Source organism: Manis javanica, chromosome 15, assembly GCF_040802235.1.
Source record: "Manis javanica isolate MJ-LG chromosome 15, MJ_LKY, whole genome shotgun sequence".
NCBI classification, from domain to species: Eukaryota; Metazoa; Chordata; class Mammalia; order Pholidota; family Manidae; genus Manis; species Manis javanica.
The window spans coordinates 43,432,055-43,452,369 of NC_133170.1; the positions used below are offsets into that span (position 1 = coordinate 43,432,055).

General features: G+C 39.7%; 1 protein-coding gene across 1 annotated transcript in view; it reads right to left on the reverse strand.

The window, feature by feature from the left end:
- The window catches only part of EFHB (EF-hand domain family member B), a 76,986-nt gene extending 57,074 nt beyond the window's left edge, over window positions 1-19,912 (reverse strand). Inside the window, exon 1 of the mRNA XM_036996296.2 lies at window positions 18,850-19,912. Coding sequence (XP_036852191.2) covers window positions 18,850-19,776 — 927 coding nt within the window. The 5' untranslated portion in view covers window positions 19,777-19,912. The remainder of the gene's footprint in view (window positions 1-18,849) is intronic.
- Window positions 19,913-20,315: the final 403 nt, after the last annotated feature.

A 20,315-nucleotide genomic window follows, 5' to 3' on the forward strand; every position in this document is an offset into this window, starting at 1 on the left:
ACTAGCATCTATATCAAGTATATAATATTCCATTTAGTTAAATATGTGTAGATACATACAGATTTGGATTTTGGTAGGGACTTGGACAGAGATATAATAGATACAGGTATACCATTAATTCTTACCAATACCTCCAATTATAATCCAGTGCAACAGGATTCCTTCTTTCCTTCCCCTTTTCACATATGTAACTTTTTTCTCTATCAGTGAAAAACTGGCTCCTACTGTCCTCAATATATTTACTTATCTACTCAGGCTCTGTATGTACCAAATTTCCAACTGCACTGACCACCTCTTCCCTCAGCCACCTCCATGCTCCATTCCTAATCACACCAGTGCCACCTCATTTGGCCACCTCCTGTGTCAGACCCAGTATTACAGCTTTTGGTGACCGAACACTTCTTTCACTTTCCACATGTTTGATTCCCTAGATCCAAGCTAACTCAGGAAGGTTAATACAAAACCATTTTTAGCCCCTAAAGACCCATGCAGACACAGCTACTAAGAGTAGGTGCACCACTAAAAATAGATTTGTTTAAGAAGACACTGTGTATTCTCAGATTGCCTCAAGCAATCGAGATTTGGGAGCTGAACCAAAGCCTCTTCAAAAGCAGAGTGGATTGCATTTAAATTTGATTTCCACCTAAATGTTGCTAAGATATAAGAGAAGTCTCATTTGCCTTTGTCTCATACTTTTGTGTTCAAAATTTTTAATTTTGGATAGAATGCCCATTATCCCAATCAAAAAAGTATAGTACACATCCTCCCCAGAGTCCATAAATGTGTTCCTGGATCACTCTGTAATAGCTGAGTAGAATTACCATTACAATCACATTTTACCTATCCACAATATTATAAAAAGAACTTGCATTTCTATACCTTACAGGAAAAATAATTCTGTTCATGTACCATTGTATGCACGAGCATATTTTGCTGTTTTGAAAGAGTATGATGCATATAGTTTTCTAGCAACTGCCTTTGTTTCTTTCTACAGCATTATGTTTGGTATGCTCTTGCTGATGGTTGCCAGATTTTAACTTATTTGCTTCCCTACTTGATAACATTAGTGATTCTGATTTCAGTTTTTCATTTCTTTTGCTTTTGTTTTTTTCCTCATGTAACATTGGTGAAGGATCCAGGAATATGACACAAAGGTGGAATAAACATTAATTTTGTGCATTCTTAGGTATATTTTTTGTTCTTTTTAACTACAAAGCTTTGCTACAAAGTTATGCATTTCATTCAAATCAGTGATCTATGTTTGTGTGGTTTCCTAAACATAATTCTGGATTACAAAAAAATGTAACATCATAATTACATTCCTAATTAGAAAAAAAAAAGACCCACTGACCCAAAATGATCATGCCATCTTCCACTCACCAAACTCAGTGTGGGGAAGGATAATGACCCCATTTCTCCCACTGGGCCTTGGTCATGTTTAACCATGACCATGTTTTACCCAAAGATGTCCCTAATTTTGAATATCTCAGGGAAAAAAAACAGGAGTGATAGCATTAATGTTTTTCTGCCCAGTAGGCCCTGAACCCATTATGCAAATGAAACCACCCACTTCTCTTAATTCTGCAGAGAATGGCTCTTTACAAATTCAGACAAAATGAATCATTGTACCTCTTTTTTTCAGTACCAGGGCTTGCATAACTGGCAACTTCTCACAAGATTTACAAATAGGTAGCCCAAATAGCTATCAGTTCTCTTAGAGTAGAATAGGAAAAAAAATAAGTCATCTCTTTGCATGACATTTACAATATTTAAAAATCATGTATATATTGGTCTCAAAATTCTATGTTCTAAGTTTCTGACAACAGATACTATATTAATTTCTCATCTTTGTAGTCCCAGTGCCCAACATGCTATCCCATCTTTTAACCTTTTTTGAACCTTTCCTTCCCTCTTCCTCTCTGTACTTCAGGACTCAATACCATTTACCAATGCACTTTATAAGGTTCAGTTGTTTTGTCTTAATAACCCAAGGGTTTCTGCCATAGTCAATGCATTAATGTGCGTCAAGGGACAGTCTCAGGATGTCTCAAAGAAATGTCCTCTATACAGATTTTGATCTCTACCAGAGTGCTTGCCAAAATTAAATCAAATACCTAGAAAGTTAGTCAAGGAATACACAAAAAGTACAGAATATGACACCTAATATATAGAGTGGAGGAGGAAGAAGAAAAAGTAGGGTAGAAAAAAAAAAAGAACCTTTAGATCATTTTAGAAAGAGAGTATTAAATGATTTAACATAGACAGATGGTAAGGAAGCTATTCTTGAACCTTTGGTAACCACAAATCTAAAGCCTACAATGGTAATAAGTACATAGCTCCTGAAAATCACCCTAATGTAAATGGACTTAATGCACCAATAAAAAGACATAGAGGTGTAGAATGCATAAAAAAACAAGATACATCTATATGTTGCCTACAAGACACTCATTTCAAATGCAAAGACAGACACAGACTAAAAGTGAAGGGACAGAAATAGGTATTTTATGCAAATTATAGGGAGAGAAAAGCAGGAGTAGCAGTACTTATATCAGACACAATAGATTTCAAAACCAAGAAAGTAACAAGAGACAAAAAATGACATTGCATAGTGATAAAAGGGTGAGTCCAATAAGAGGATATAACCATTATAAATATCTATGCACCAATATAGGAACACCTAAATATGTGGAACAAATACTAAAAGAATTAAAGGGGGAAATACACTGTAACACATTCATTGTAGGAGACTTCAGCACACCAATAACAACAAAAGACAGATCAACCAGACAAACATAAGTAAGGGAACAGAGGCACTGAACAATACATTGAAACAGATAGAACAAACAGACCTCTACAGAACTCTACACCCAAAAGCAGCAGCATCCACATTCTTCTCAAGTGTACATGGAATGTTTTACAGAACAGATCATATCTTAGGCCATAAAAAGAGCCCCACTAAATTCAAAAAGACTGAAATTGTACCAACCATCTTCTTAGACCACAAAGGTATGAAACTAGAAATAAACTGTGCAAAGAAAACAAAAAATGTGAGAAACACATGGAGGCTTAACAACATGCTTCTAAATACTCAATGGATCAATGACCAAATAAAAACAGAGATGAAGCAACATATGGAGACAAATGAAAACAACAGCTCAACACCCCAAAATCTGTGGGATGCAATGAAGGCAGTTCTAAATTGCAAGAAAGAACAATCCCAAATGACCAGTATAAACTCCCAGTTAATGAAACTAGAAAAAGAACAACAAATGAGGCCCAAAGTCAGTAGAAGGAGGGTCATAATAAAGATCAGAGCAGAAATAAATAAAATTGAGAAGAATAAAACAATAGAAAGAATCAATGAAACCAGAAGCTGGTTCTTTGACAAAATAAACAAAACAGATAAACCCCTAGCCAGACTTATGAAGAAAAAAAGAGTGTACACACATAAACAGAATCAAAAACTAAAAAGGAGAAATCACAATGGACACCAGAGAAATATGAAGAATTATTACAGAGTATTATGAAAAATTATATGCCAGCAAACTGGACAACCTAGAAGAAATGGACAACTTTCTAGAAAAACACAACCTTCTGAGGCTGATCCAGGAAGAAACAGAAAATCTGAGCATACCAATTACCAGCAATGAAAGGACAAAATTCAACATCCTTTCATGATAAAAATTCTCAACAAAATGGGTATAGAGGGCAAGTACCTCAACCTAATAAAGGCCATATGTAACAAAACCACAGCCAATATCATACTTAACAGAGAGAAGCTGAAAAGTTTTTCTTTTAGATTGAGAAGAAGACAAGGAACCCCACTCTCCCCACTTTTATTCAATATAGCACTGGAGGTCCTAGCCACAGCAATCAGACAACACAAAGAAATAAAAGGCATCCAGATTGGGAAGGAAGAAGTTAAACTGTCACTCTTTGCAGATAACATGATGTTATATATAGAAAATCCTGAAGACTCCACCAAAAATCTATTAGAACAAATAAATGAATTCAGCAGCTTCAGGATACAGAATTAATATGCAGAAATCTGTTGTATTCCTATATACTAACAACGAATTAGCAGAAAGAGAAATCAGGAAAACAACCCCATTTACAATTGCATCAACAAGAATAACATACCTAGGAATAAACTTAACCAAGGAGGTAAAAGACCTATACTATAAAAACTACAAGACACTCATGAGAGAAATTAAAGAAGATACCAATAAATGGAAATACATCCCATGCTCATGGATAGGAAGAATTAATATTGTCAAAATGGCCATCCTGCCCAAAGCAATCTACAGATTCAAGGAAATCCCTATCAAAACAACAACTATTCAATGAACTAGAATACTTTTAAAATTCATATGGAACCACAAAAGACCCCAAATAGCCAAAGCAATCTTGAGAAGGAAGAACAAAACTGAGGGGATTATGCTCCCTAACTTCAAGCTCTACTATAAAGACACAGTAATCAAAAGAATTTGGTACTGGCAGGAGTACAGATCCACAGATCAACAGAACAGAATAGAGATCCCAGATATAAACCCACACATATATGGCCAATTAATACATGATAAAGGGGTCACAAATATACAATGGAGAGAAGACAGCCTCTTCAACAACTTTTGTTGGCAAAACTGGACAGCTACATGCAAGACAATAAAAATGGATTATTGTCTAACTCCATACACAGAAGTAAATTCAAAATGGATGGATCTAAGAACTGAATGTAAGTCATGAAACCATAAAACTCATAAAAGAAAACATAGGCAAAAATTTCTTGAATACAAACATTAGCAACATTTTCCTGAACACATCTCCTCAAGAAAGGGAAACAAAATAAAAAATAAATAAATGGGACTACATCAAACTGAAAAGCTTCTGTAAAGCAAAGGACATCACCAGCAGAATGAAAGGCATCATACAGTATGGGAAAATATATTCATAAATGACATATCTGATAAGTGGTTAACATCCAAAATATATAAAGAACTAACATGCCTCAATACTTCAAAAGCAAATAACCTGATTAAAAAATGGGTGGAGGATCTGAACAGACACTACTCCAAAGAAGAAATTCAGATGGCCAACAGGCACATGTAAAGATGCTACACATTGCTAATCATTAGGGAAATGAAAATTAAAACCACAATGAGATATCACCTCACAACAGTTAGGATGGTCAACATCTAAAAGACAAGGAACAACAAATGTTGGCAAGGTTGTGGAGAAAGGGGAAGCTTCCTACACAGCTGTTGGGAAACTAAATTAGTTCAACCATTGTGGGAAGCAATATGGAGATTCCTCAAAAAACTAAAAATGGAAATACCATTTGACCCAGAAACTCCATTTCTAGGAATTTACCTGAAGAAAACAAGATCCCTGAATTGAAATGACATAGGCACCCTTATATTTACCACAGCACTACTTAAAATAGCCAAGATATGGAAGCAGCATAAGTATCCATCAGTAGATGAAGGGATAAAGAAACTGTGGTACATATATACAATGGAATATATTTCAGTCTTAAAAAGAAAAGAAATCCTACCATCTGCAACAACATGGATGGAGCTGGAGGGTATTATGCTCAGTAAAAAAACAGCCAGATGGAGAAAGACAAGTACCAAGTGACTTCACTCATTTGTGGAGTATAAAACAAAGAAAAACTGAAGGAACAAAATAGCAGCAGACTCACAGACTCTGAGAAGGGTCTAGTGGTTACCAAAAGGGAGGGTATGGAGAGGGTGAGTGAGGAAAGAGAAGGGGATTAAGGGGCACTATAATTTGCAGTCACAGTAAAGGTAGTCATTGTTGAAGACACTACAGCATGGAGAAGATAAGTAATAACTCTATAGCATTCTTACTACGCTAATAGACAGTGACTGCAATGGGTGGGTGAGGACTTGATAATATGAGTGAATGTTGGAACCACAATGTTGTTCATGTGAAACCTTCATAAAATTGTTTATTGAGAATTGCAGGATTAAAGATGGTGGTGTGAGAGGTGAGAGGCTTTCTCCTAAAACCACATATAACATGAAAATATAATTAATACAACTGAAAGAGCAACAGGAAAGAGGACTGTGCCAAACTGAATACACGTGGAGAAAAGAATAAACCTCATGAACAGAGTAACATACCAAACCATGGCCTGGCAGTACCCAAGCACTTCCCCCACCCCAGCTCACAAGCAGGAGGAAGAAAAATGGAGCAGGGAGAGAGTTGGAGGCCTGGGACTGCTGAATACCTAACTCTGGAGATCTGCTCTGGGAGCACAAACCTACATTTCATGGTGCTTGCATTGTACTCTCATGATTAGGGGGTTGGAAAGCTAAGATAGGCAGAATTCCTGGAGAGACTGATATTCCAGCCACTTGTGGAAAACAGGGATCCATATCTACTGCTCTGGGACAAAAGAAAGGCGGACAGCCTGAGAGACTTCCTAACAGCAAGAGGGCTGCTAAAGGGGCAAGGATTGCACAAAGCTTACTGCTCAGGAGAAAGGACAGGTAGACAAAATTGTCCAGGAGCAATCTGCCCAGCAGGTTGGGAGCTTTCATGATCTTCAGGCTACACAGCTCCAAGGACCCCCTGTGTGATACAGAGCCTACTGCGCCTTTCTCCCAGTGAGCTCCACCTGGCTCGCAAACCAGCAAACCCTACCATAGCATTAGCCAGCCAGAGGGAAGACCTGACTACAGCAACTACAAATGCAAAGCATAGAGGCTTATACCTGTGTGCTCGGCCCACTGGTTCAGGCAGTGGAGACAGGCATACCAGCTGGGAAGCAAGAAACAGCTCTTTCCACCCCCCAAAGCACCAATATCACTCCCCTGTGATCCACTACATTGCTTCAGGGGCTGAGCAGCTCCATAGAGTAGAGCTTCTGGGCACTAGTGGGTGCCATATACAAATATGAAACACTAAAGGAACCCGGTTCAGAGTAAAATTTTTAATACAACTCCTGAGAAAGATATACATGATATCAACCTCATGAATCTTCTTGAAAGGGATTTCAAAATAAAAATAATTAACATGCTTGTGAAGGTACAAAAAAATATTCAAGAACTCAGGAATGAATTCAGGTCAGAAATCCAATCGTTAAAGACCACAATGGAGGGTATTAAAAGCAGATTAGAAACAGTGGAGGAGACAATAAATGAAATAGAAACTAGACAAAATGAATACTAATAAGCTGAGCCACAGAGAAAAAAGGATCTCTAAGAATGAAAGAATATTGAAAGAACTGTGTGACCAATACAAATGGAACAATATTCACATTATAGGGGTAACAGAAGAAGAAGAGAAAGAAAAAGGGATAGAAAGTGTCTTGAGGAGGTAATTGCTGAAAATTTTCCCAATCTAGGGAAGGAGATAGTCTCTCAAGCCATGGAGGTGCACAGATCTCCCAACACAAAGGACCCAAGGAAGACAACACTAAGACATATAGTGATTAAAGAGGCAAAGATCAAGCATAAAGACAGACTATTAAAAGCAGCCACACAGAGAAATAAGATCACATACAAAGGAAAGCCCATCAGGCTCTTAACAGACTTCTCAGCAGAAACCTTACAGGCCAGAAGGGAGTGGCATGATGTATTTAATGCAATGAAGCAGACAGACCTCGAACCAAGAATACTTTATCCAGCAAGATTATCATTTACATTTGAAGGAGGGATTAAACAATTTCCAGATGAGCAAAAGCTGAGAGAATTTACCTCCCACAGTGTATTTTGGAGGGACTGTTTTAGATGGAAGTGTTCCTAAGGTTTAATAGCTGTCACAAGAGGTAATAAAACCACAGTAAAGAAACTAGAACATTTAATTACTAAACAAATGCAAAATCAAATTAACTACCCCAAAAGTCAATCAAGGGATAGACAAAGAGTACAGAATATGATACCCAATATATAAAGAATGGAGGGGAAAGAAACAAGGGGAAAAAAAACATTTACATAGTGTTTGTAAGAGCATATTAAGTGAGTTAAGCTGGACTCTTAGATAGTAAGGAAGTTAACCTTGAACCTCTGGTAACCATGAATCTAAAGCCTGCAATGGCAATAATTACATACCTACCAATAATCACCCTAAATGTAAATGGACTGAATGCACCAATCAAAAGACATAGAGTCACTGAATGGATAAAAAAACAAGACCCATCTATATGCTGCCTACAAGAGACTCACTTTAAATCCAAAGACATACACAGACTAAAAGTGAAGGGATGGAAAAAGATATTTCATGCAACTAATTGGGAGAAAAAATCAGGAGTGGCAGTACTTGTATCAAACAAAATAGACTTCAAAACAAAGAAAGTCACAAGAGACAAAGAAGGATATTACATAATGATAAAAGGGTCAATCCAACAAGAAGATATAACAATTATAAATATCTATGCACCCAACACAGGAGCGCCTACATATGTGAAACAAATACTAACAGAATTAAAAGAGGAAATAGAATGCAATGCATTCATTCTAGGTGACTTCAACATTCCACTCACTCTGAAGGACAGATCAACCAGACAGAAAATGAGTAAGGAGACAGAGGCACTGAAGAACACATTAGAACAGATGGACCTAACAGACATCTACAGAACTCTACACTCAAAAGCAGCAGGATCCACATTCTTCTCAAGTGCACATGGAACATTTTTAAGATTAGATCATATACTAGGCCAAAAAAAGACCTTCAGTAAATTCAAAAAAGATTGAAATTGCACCAAACAGTTTCTCAGACCACAAAGGTATGAAACTGGAAATAAATTATGCAAAAAAAAAAATCCCACAAACACATGGAGGCTCAACAACATGCTCCTAAATAACCAATTGATCAGTGACTAAATATAAACAGAGATCAAGCAATATATGGAGACAAATGACAACAATAATTCAACAATGCAGAATCTGTGGGATGCAGCAAAGGCCATGCTAAGAGGAAAGTATATTTCAATACAGGCCTACCTCAGAAAAGGAAAGCAATTCCATATGAGCAGTCTAAACTCACAATTAATGAAACTAGAAAAAAAAAGAACAAATGAAGCCCAAAGTCAGTAGAAGGAGGGACATAATAAAGATCAGAGCAGAAATAAATAAAATCGAGAAGAATGAAACAATAGAAAGAATGAATGAAAGCAGGAGCTGGTTCTTTGAGAAAATAAACAAAATAGATAAACCCATGGCCAGACTTATCAAGAAAAAAAGGGAGTCTACTCATGTAAATAGAATCATAAATGAGAAAGGAAAAATCACTATGGAACCACAGAAATACAAAGAATTATTGGAGAATACTATGAAAAATTATATGCTAACAAACTGGATAACCTAGAAGAAATGGAAAACTTTCTAGAAAAATACAACCTTCCAAGGCTGACCCAGAAAGAAACATAAAATCTGAACAGACCAATTACCAGCAACAAAATTGAACTGGTAATCAAAAACCTACCTAAGAACAAAATTCCTGGTCCAGATGGCTTACTGCTGAATTTTACCAAACATTTAGTGAAGACCTAATACCCATCCTCCTTAGAGTTTTCCAAAGAGTAGAAAAAGAGGGAATACTTCCAAATGCATTATATGAGGCCAGCATCACTCTAATATCAAAACCAGGCAACAACACCACAAAAAAAGAAAATTACAGACCACTATCCCTGATGAACATAGATGCAAAAATGCTCAACAAAATATTAGCAAACCAACTTCAAAAATACATCAAAAATATCATCCACCATGATCAAGAAGGATTTATTCCAGGGATGCAAGGATGGTATAACATTTGAAAATCCATCATCATCCACCACATCAACAAAAAGAAGGACAAAAACCACATGACCATCTCCATAGATGCTGAAAAAGCATTTGACAAAATTCAACATCCATTCATGATAAAAGCTCTCAACAAAAATGGGTATCTAGGGCAATTACCTCAACATAATAAAGGCCATATATGACAAATCCACAGTCAACATCATACTTTACAGTGAGAAGCTGAAAGCTTTTCCTTTAAGACAAGGATGTCCACTCTCCCCACTTCTATTCAACCTAGTACTGGAGGTCTTAGCCACAATAATCAGACAAAAGGCATCCAATTGGCAAGGAAGAAGTTAAACTGTCCCTGTTTGCAGATGACATGATATTGTACATAAAAAACCCTAAAGAATCCACTCCAAAACTACTAGATCAAACATCTGAATTCAGCAAAGTTGCAGGATACAAAATTAATACGCAGAAATCTGTTGCATTCCTATACACTAACAATGAACTAGCAGAAAGAGAAATCAGCAAAACAATTCCTTTCACAGTTGCATCAAAAAGAATAAAATACCTAGGAATAAACATAACCAAGGAGGTGAAAGACCTATACTCTGAAACTACAAGACACTCATGAGAGAAATTAAAGAAGATACCAATAAATGGAAACACATTCCATGCTCATGGATAGGAAGAATCAATATTGTCAAAATGGCTATGTGGCCTAAAGCAATCTACAGATTCAATGCAATTCCTATCAACATACCAACAGCATTGTCAACAAACTAGAGAAAATCATTCTAAAATTCATATGGAACCACAAAAGACCCTGAATAGCTAAAACAATCCTGAGAAAGAAGAATAAAGCTGTGGGGATAATGCTCTCCAACTTCAAGCTCTACTACAAAGCCACAGTAATGTAGACAATTTGGTACTGGCACAAGAACAGACCCATAGACCAATGGAAGAGACTAGAGAGCCCCTGATATAAACCCAAGCATATATGGTCAATTAATATATGATAAAGAAGCCATGGACATACAATGGGGAAAAGACAGCCTCTTCAACAGCTGGTGTTGGCAAATCTGGACAGCTACATACAAGAGAGTGAAAATGGATTATTGTTTAACCCATACACAAAGGTAAACTTGAAATGGATCAAAGACCTGAATGTAACTCATGAAACCATAAAACTCTTAGAAGACAACATAGGCAAAAATCTCCTGAATATAAGCATGAGCAACTTCTTCCTGAACACATATCCTTGAGCAAGGAAAACAAAAGCAAAAATGAAGTCATGGGACTACATCAAACTAAAAAGTTTCTGTATGGAAAGGACACCATCACAGAACAAAAAGGCATCCTACAGTATGGGAGAATATATTTGTAAATGACATATCCAACAAGGGGTTAACATCTAAAATATATAAAGAACTCACACACCTCAACACCCAAAAAGCAATTAATCCAATTGATATGAAGAGACAGTTCTCCAAAGAAGAAATTCAGATGGCCAACAGGCACATGAAACGATGCTCCCCATCACTAATCATCAGGGAAATGCAAATTAAAACCACAATGAGATATCACCTCACACCAGTAAGGATGGCCAGCATCAAAAAGACTAAGAACAACAAATGCTGGCAAGAATGTGGAGAAAGGAGAACCCTCCTACACTGCTGGTGGGAATGTAAGCTCATTTAACCATTGTGGAAAGCAATATGGAGGTTCCTCATAAAAATAACAATAAAAAATACCATTTGACCCAGGAATACCACTCCTTGGAATTTACCAAAGAATACAACTTCTCAGATTCAAAAACACATATGTGTTGGCAGCCATGCTCAGAAAATAGCGCCCCATGCAGGGCAGCCGGAAGGCCCCGAACTTCCTAATGACAAATCATCCCACACCACTAAACTACATGCTAATTGCGCCTTGGCATAAGGACCAATGAGACCCACCAAATGGTTATGCTAATAAGGCATATGGAGCCGCACCAACCAGGTCAGAGCATGAGAACTATATAAGCAAGCCTCTCCTTCCCCTCTGGGTCCTGCCCAACTCATTTGTTTCACAAAGAGCTGAAGAATAAAGCTTTCTGCAGAAGAATCCTGCTGTTGTTGCGTGCTGTTCTTGCCGGCGAGGACGGGGCGCGCGACAAGTGGTGCCGAAACCCGGGAACCAGAACATCACCGGCACAGGGAGGACCCTTCAGACATCTGGAGAGGATTCAGAACTGCAGGTCAGAAGAAAGCCCGGAGGGGTAAGTTCCGAGAGGCCCCTGCTTTTTAGGATAATGGTTGATGGTTCTCTGTAAATAAGGAGGCACCATGGGGAATGCACCGTCATTAGTCACGGCGCTGCAGACAGCTCTCAAAGAGTGAAACTTGAAGGTCTCCAGCAAAGTCTTAGGATCTTTTGTGAAGGAGATAGACCATGTGGCCCCCTGGTTCATTTGTTCAGGGTCCCTCTCAATCCCGAGCTGGGACAAACTGGGGAAAGATCTTGATAGAGAGGAGGAGGAGGGTAGCCTGAGGGGAGGCACCAGGCCCCTCTGGAAACTGATTAGAGCTTGTCTGCAAGATGAGAGATGTGAAAAGGTAATAAAAGAAGGTCAGAGAGCATTGACAGATATCCAAGAGAGCATGTCAGAAACGGAACGGGAAACAGAGAGCGCGCGCGGCCGAAAAAAGGCCACAAAAACGAAGGTAAAGAAACCTCAGAGTGAGGGAGAAAGCCCGCCTAGGGCAAAAGCGAAAGAGCCCCGAGAAGCGAGTGACGATCGCCTCGGAGAAAATAGTAAATACCCCTGGAAAGAGTTGAGGGACCTCCAACTCTCCAATAGGGAATCTGAGGAGGAATTAACGTCCGCAGAGGAAGGGGAAGAAAATAAAACCGCAGAGTGTAGAAGTAAGGGAACCAGCAAAGTTGAAAAGCGGACCAAGGAAAAAATGAAAGCAGGGTGTCCCCCGACGCCCTTTGCCCCGCCACCTTACGTGAGTGGCGCACTCTCCTTTTGCCACCCAGATACTCTTCAGGCAATTAGACAAATGTTTCCTGTATTTGAGGATAATGGCGTACGCTCTCACCAGCCCCTGAGCCATAAACAAGTTAAGGAGTTAGCAGAATCCGTTCGGGCTTATGAAGTCAGTGCCAACTACACCATAGCACAAGTTGAGAGATTAACAGAGACAGCCATGACACCCGCAGACTGGCAATATGTAACTAAGGCATGCCTTTCTAGTATGGGGCAATACATAGAATGGAAGGCATTGTGGCATGATATCAGTATGACCCAGGCACGCGCAAACGCGGCCGAAGGACAGCCTGCATGGTCATATGATACGCTGACGGGCCAAGGACAGTGGGTAGCCAACCAGACCGCCTTCCCCTTACAGGTATACGCACAAATAAACACGTGCGCTGCCAAGGCATGGAAAGCCCTCACCAACAAAGGAGAAGTATCAGGCAATTTGACAAAAATTATTCAGGGGCCGAGCGAGCCATTTTCTGACTTTGTCGCTCGTATGATGGAGGCCGCAGGCAGAATATTTGGAGATCAGGAACAAGCGATGCCCCTGGTAGAGCAATTAGTATTTGAACAATGTACCAAGGAATGCAGACAGGCGATAACACCCTGGAAACAGAAAGGGATACACGCTTGGTTGAAAGCCTGTAGAGAAATAGGAGGGCCACTCACCAACGCGGGCCTAGCCGCAGCCATATTACAGAGCCACAAACAAGCCAGGATCACTAACAGAAGTATTAAATGCTTTCACTAATCTGTCACGAGGCCTGTCCCAGTATCTTTCAGGAAACTGGTCCCAGGACTTTGATGGAGCACTAGAAGAACTGCGGCGAGAAATAATCCACATCAACTCCACCCGTCTAGATATCTCCGTAGCAGAAGGACTCTCTTCCTGGTTCCTCAGAGCTCTCTCCCACGTCAAGGAGTGGGCGGGCATGGCTGGGATGGGCGTGTTCATGCTTGGAGGTCTCATGCTCCTACTCTGGTTGTTATGCAGACTCCGCAATCAACATAAGAAGGACAAGGTGATCCTTGCTCAAGCCCTAATGGCGATAGACATTGGCGCCTCTCCCCAAGTGTGGCTCAATATGCTTAAGAAGGAAGCTCAGCTTTAGCTTGAGGTAGCTCTTGCACCCTGAGCCCATGTGGCACTGCACCAGGCCCGAGTACCTCAATGCTTAATCACAGCTTTCTTTAAGAAGCTCATGGTGCAAGAGGGTTGAGAAAAAGGGTCCAAACCCTTTGTACCAAGCGGTCCCAACCCCAGCCAGAGGATGCGAGGCAAAGCACTGCAAGAGGTCTTGGACCCCTCTGAGAGGCATGCCTGACTGCATAGGGGTAGATGCCCAGAACCCCTCTCCAAAAAGGGGGCATCAGGAAGTATGATGGAGGTCAGGCCTCTGTCTCCGCCTCTGCTGGCAAGTTCCGCCTTGAGCTTCTGTTAGACAAAAAAGGGGGAGATGTTGGCAGCCATGCTCAGAAAATAGCGCCCCATGCAGGGCAGCCGGAAGGCCCCGAACTTCCTAATGACAAATCATCCCACACCACTAAACTACATGCTAATTGCGCCTTGGCATAAGGACCAATGAGACCCACCAAATGGTTATGCTAATAAGGCATATGGAGCCGCACCAACCAGGTCAGAGCATGAGAACTATATAAGCAAGCCTCTCCTTCCCCTCTGGGTCCTGCCCAACTCATTTGTTTCACAAAGAGCTGAAGAATAAAGCTTTCTGCAGAAGAATCCTGCTGTTGTTGCGTGCTGTTCTTGCCGGCGAGGACGGGGCGCGCGACACATATGCACCCCTATGTTTATCACAGCACTAATTACAATAGCCAAGATATGGAAGCAACCTAAGTGTCCATCAGTAGATGAATGGATAGAGAAGAGGTGGTACATATATACAATGGAATACTATTCAGCCATAAGAAAGAAACAAATCCTACTATTTGCAACAACATGGATGGAGCTGGAGGATATTATTCTCAGTGACATAAGCCTGGTGGAGAAAGACAAGTGCCAAATGATTTCCCTCATTTGTGGAGTATAACAATGAAGCAAAACTGAAGGAACAAAATAGCAGCAGGAACAAAACTCGGAGACTCCAAGAAAGGACCATTGTTTACCAAAGGGGTGGGATGTGGGAGGGAAGGTAGGGAGGGAGGGAGAAGGGGATTGAGGGATATTATGCTTAGTATACATGGTGTGGGAGTCACGGGGAAAACAGTGAAGCACAGAGAAGGCAAATAGTGAATCTGTGGCATCTTACTACACTAATGAACTGTGATTGCATTGGGATATGGGTGGGGACTTGATAATATGGGTAAATGTAGTAACCACATTGTTTTCTCATGTGAAACCTTCGTAAGAGTGTATATTAATACCTTAATAAAAATTTTAAGAAAAGATTGTTTATCAATTATGCTTTAATAAAAAAAAGAAAAACAATGGAAACAAACATATGGAACAATTTTCAATCCCATTATAAATCAAATAATGTGAAATAAAGCAATGCCTTACAAATCATTATTTACTTTCTGAAATTTAGTGGTACAATCATTTAGGAAGGAATTGGCAACAGGAACTAGAAAAATATCCATCTTTTAGCTTCTGCTGAAACTGTCCTAAGGAAATAATCTATGACATATAAAAAGGCATATGCATAAATATGTTCATAGACTATTTTTATAGAAAGATTTGAGCAAAATCTAATGTCTAACAAGAGAAGGAATGAGTTAGCTAAAGAATCACATGTTGGCTTAAAGCAGTATTTTTGTTTATCATTAAAACATTTCTTCAGGTTGCTGTAATATCACTGAAATATTTATTAAATGATAAATGAAAAATGAAGACAAATGGTTCTTATGCCTGATATAACAACTGTACAAAATATGAATGCAGGAAAGTGTCACAGAAAGTGTAGCAGAGCCAAGAACTCAGGCTCTTGAGTCAGAAGTTGTGACTTTAAATCCTGGAGGTACCACTGTGTAGCATTATGACCTTGGCCAAATTACCCAATTTACCTCAGTTTCCTCACCTATAAAATGGAATTTAGTAAAAGTAGATGCCTCCTGGGGTTGTTTTGAGAGAAAATGAATTACCACCTGCAAAGCTCCAGGAGTAGTGATGGTGATACAGCAAGCTGTCAAAAGATGTTCATTAACATGAATGCCACAAAATGCTAGTTGGTGTTGTATTAGGGTGGTAAGATAATGGGTGTTTTCATTCTTGTTTTCTAAATTTTGTATAATGTTATTTTTGTTTTATAGTGAAAATAGGTATTTCAGTATTTAAAAATTATTTCAAGAGGAGCCTTGTTTGTAATCAAGGCTAATCTCTCCTCTGGCCTAGGATCCTAGTTCTATTCCCTCTTGTTTATCTAGGATATGGTTCCAACCATCATCTACTTAGTGCTATCTCAAACTCCTCTACTGATTCACTAAATAAATAAAAAGATTACTAAATGCCCTCTTACAGCACTAAACTATGTTTTCCACCTTTATCTTGCACCTACCTACCACTTCAGCATTTTATTAAAAATAATAATAATAATAATAAGGGAGAAATGTGGGATTCACATATAAATCAAGTATAAAAATCAAATGACCTGATTGTTTATAGTTCATAATGCATGATCAAAACCGAAAGTTTCTGTGATGACTGCCCTTGTACTGTTCACCATGTAAGAACTTATTCACTATGTAAGAATTTGTTCACCATGTAAGAACTTGTTTGTTATGCTTCAGAAGATTGGAGACTGTTGAGAATTAGGCTTGGGGTTGATTAATGATTGTGTATTGAGTCCCCTATACAGAATTTTATTGTTGTTAATAACCATTTGATCAATAAATATGAGAGATGCCCTCTCAAAAAAAAAAAAAGATTACTAAATGGAATCTACTCCCTTCTCTTCACTGTTGCACTTCTTAAGGAAAAAGAAAATCCACAATAATGTTCTCTATTTTCCCATTCATTTTTCAGTATATTGAAATCTGAGTTCTCCCTCCATTATGCCATTCTAACAATGTTGCTCATTTCCTTAATATCCAAAGCTAATCTTTATTCAATTTACTCTATCAGAGATAACACTGCTAAGTCACTTTCTCCTTGAAACTCTCTTCCCCATCCTATCACACTTAAGAAAGGAGGGTCTGAGTAGGAGGAGGAAGCAGAGGTTTTAAATTGCCTGTGTTGGACACCAAAAGCTGGTTGGTGGTATGCCTGTGTGTGAGATCAGGTCTGAGGCCACAGACTGCAGAGTCAATGCAGAAAGGAGAAGCAGCCATGGTCAAACGGAAAGAGTGGCTGGGGAAATCAAATATGGGAACCAGAAAGCAAAGTGGGTCAAAGACCAAAGAACAGCCTGAGTGCAAAGGGGAACAATGTCGGCAGATGGCAGAAAAAATTCTGCAGACTCCCTATGACCACTTCAGCTGAATTGTATTATCAAATCTCAGTGTATAGAATCTCTTATTCTAAGAATATCTTAAGGATTCTTCCTTTATGTTCCTCACTACCACCATTTCAGACTCACCTCTTTCTTCTCCATTCTTTCTACTATATAGTCATCCAGCCTTTCATTTATCAAACATATACTTACTGTGTGACCACTGTATGCCTGGCATTGTGATATACCATGGAGTTATATGATAAATATGATAAAGTCCTTGTCCTCAAGAACTCACCTAGCTGACATTTCTTTCTCTAACCATCTTCATACATGTGCTTCCCAAGGTCTTGCCTAGATCTTCTCCCATCCCCACCCACGGCTTCAACTGTCTCACATTACAGACTTCTGCATTTGATGTCCTATAGTTAACTCAACTTTTTCATTTTATATCCTTTAGATGTCTCAAATTCAGTAGGTCCAATACCAGATACTTATTTGCCACCAAACTGGAAGAGATCATTACCAACCCAGAAATTCCTAATTCATCCATCACCTTCCCTTTTTCAACACATAGATCTACAACTGGATGGCAATTTTAACAATATCATCTCTTAAAAAGTTCTCAAAATTGTACTCTCCTCTCTATCCTAACTCTACATTAACTTCAGACCATCATTACTCTGGAAAAATAGCCTTCTAATTTTTTCCTGTCACCCAATACTCCCCCTTCCAATCCACCATTACTACTGATAGAGAGAGTATTATCTCTTTAAAAGGAAAATTTTATTTATTTATTCCATCATTAAGATTAAGATCCACCATTGCTTCTATATTCATGTTTTACCCCTGGAACTTTAGATTCTCCCATATATTTCTTCTTCATCTTCATCTCTTAAAACTATGCTGACTAAACAGAATTGTTTATATCTTCCAAAAACAAGATGCTTTGATCATACTCTATGCCTTCCTTTGCCCAAGATGCTGTAACACTTCCATGTGACAAATACAGTCACCCTTCAAAATTAGCTCAAATATTACTTGCTTTGTAAAGCCTTTCCCATCCCTTCCAAACAGAGTTGTCCAATCTTTCCACTGAGCTCTGTGCTTAGAGTGTACTTCTACTAAGGGAGAATCACACTTACTTTCTATTCATTTATACATCCACATAGTATTTGTTTCATGATCTGTCTCCAACACTGGTGTGCAGGCCTATACCTAGAGGGTAGGGATATGAGCTTTTTGTTTTCTATTGCCTTGTACCCAGCCTAATGGCGACCACAAGTCCTTGCTGAAAGAATGAATTAATTCACCCAATAAATAATTTAAGGAGAAAAGAAACATATTTCTTTTTCTAGTCATTACATGAATATTAGGATACAAAGCACACCTCAGTGAGGTTTGATAAAATACAGATTGAGGAATGAAATGAAGATCAAAGGAGAAAGGAGGGTGAAATCAAGAGGAACCACAGAAAAAGCTGGTATTTACACAAGCAGTGAATTGGAGATTGAACAGTAACAGGTGGAAGGAGTCCGCTGGGATAAGGAATATCAGAATCCCAATGAAATCTTGCAGTTTGACTCTACAAATCCAAACAAGTCTCTCAATTTATCATCTTCATAAAGACAAGGCTATACATAGTTTCTAGGGAAAGTACTAGAAAAGAACTTACACTTGGCCAGTCAGGCGTCCGATCCAAAAATTTCCCAGAGTATATGGGTCTGATTCGATCTGGAGGTTCTACTCCTGCTTCAGCCTCTTTTTTCTTTTCAGGGTGTAGAGCAACCTGGTGTTCAGGAGGTTCTATCACCAAGCCCGTTTGGGGATCTGTGGTCCTGGTTTCATCCAGCTCCTCTGGTTGGAGCAGCCCAGTGTCCACCTCCACACGAGGCTTCATTTCTGCACTGGGCTCCATCACCATACAGGTCGGCTGTGTTTCCAGTTCTGGTCTAGGTTCCATACCCAAGGCAGGCTGCTTCCACTCTGAAGTCCCCAACCCTTCAGGGGCACCAGCCACAGGACCTCTCCCTCTCCCAAGAGACTGCGGCCTCTCACACACCATGCTCACAGGAGGCTGGGTCATCCTCCCAGGAGAACACCCTGCCAGAACACATTCAGTTTCTAAACCGACTCTTCCTGGCAGCATGCCCAGGGAAGGTTTTGTTTCCCGTGAGGTTAAGACCCTGTTGGCTCCCAAATTACTCCTCTCCATGAGGGTCCTCGAAATATTCTGTCTTTTTAATCTCAGTTCGAGCTCCTCACTCAATGGAGATTTTCTTTGTGATGATGCTATCCTCGCTTCATATTTATTATTAACCGACAGGCTCTCCCTCCTGGGAGAATCTTTTCCTAATCCCTTTCTGAGCCCCAACTCCGTCGGAGATTTTATTCCCACGAAGACACTCCTCTCTCCTAAATCATCCTTTCCTTCCCGCGGGAGCCCGACCTCCGCACGAGAGGGAGATTTCCTCCCAGACACCCTCTTTCCTCCAAGGGCGTTCATCTCTAAGGGAAAAGCTGTACCTGGCTGGAGGGAAGTTTCCAAACCCTTGGGAGTCCCCAACCCTTTGAGGGACCCCATTCTCAAGAAGGAGCACATCCCCGCTCGGCCTCCCAGCCACCACTTCCTGCCTACCAATTAACACGTAGCGGAGTTCACAGAAGTCGGAGGTCTGTTTACCGGTTACCTAGGGAACTGGGGCGTGGCTTGGCGCTCAAACGTATCAGGAGCAGGTTCCCGCCGATCTCTCTCCATCTCCTGCGTTTTCCCTCTCATTTTCTCTTTCCTCCTCTCTGGTTCTCCATCTCTCCTTCCCCCTTCTTTACTGGACTCTGAGGGCAAGGAAACTTGAAGGATGTGGTCTTGGACACTATAGCAAATGCACACCTTCTCTTCGGTTTCCCAAGCAATGCAATCCCCTAGGATGGGTTCAGCCATGGGCTTCCTCCTGGCCATTGGCCTATTAATTGTACAGGTGGTCTTGGAAAAAATGACCCTCTTTCTGGTGGTAACCACTAATTTTAGGTCCTTCCTTGCACACTGCATGTAGTTCTTTTATCACTAAAGAACTATAATTATATTTAGTAGTTGTGGTATAGTAACATTGAAAGTGTGAGAACGTTTAGACTTTAATTACG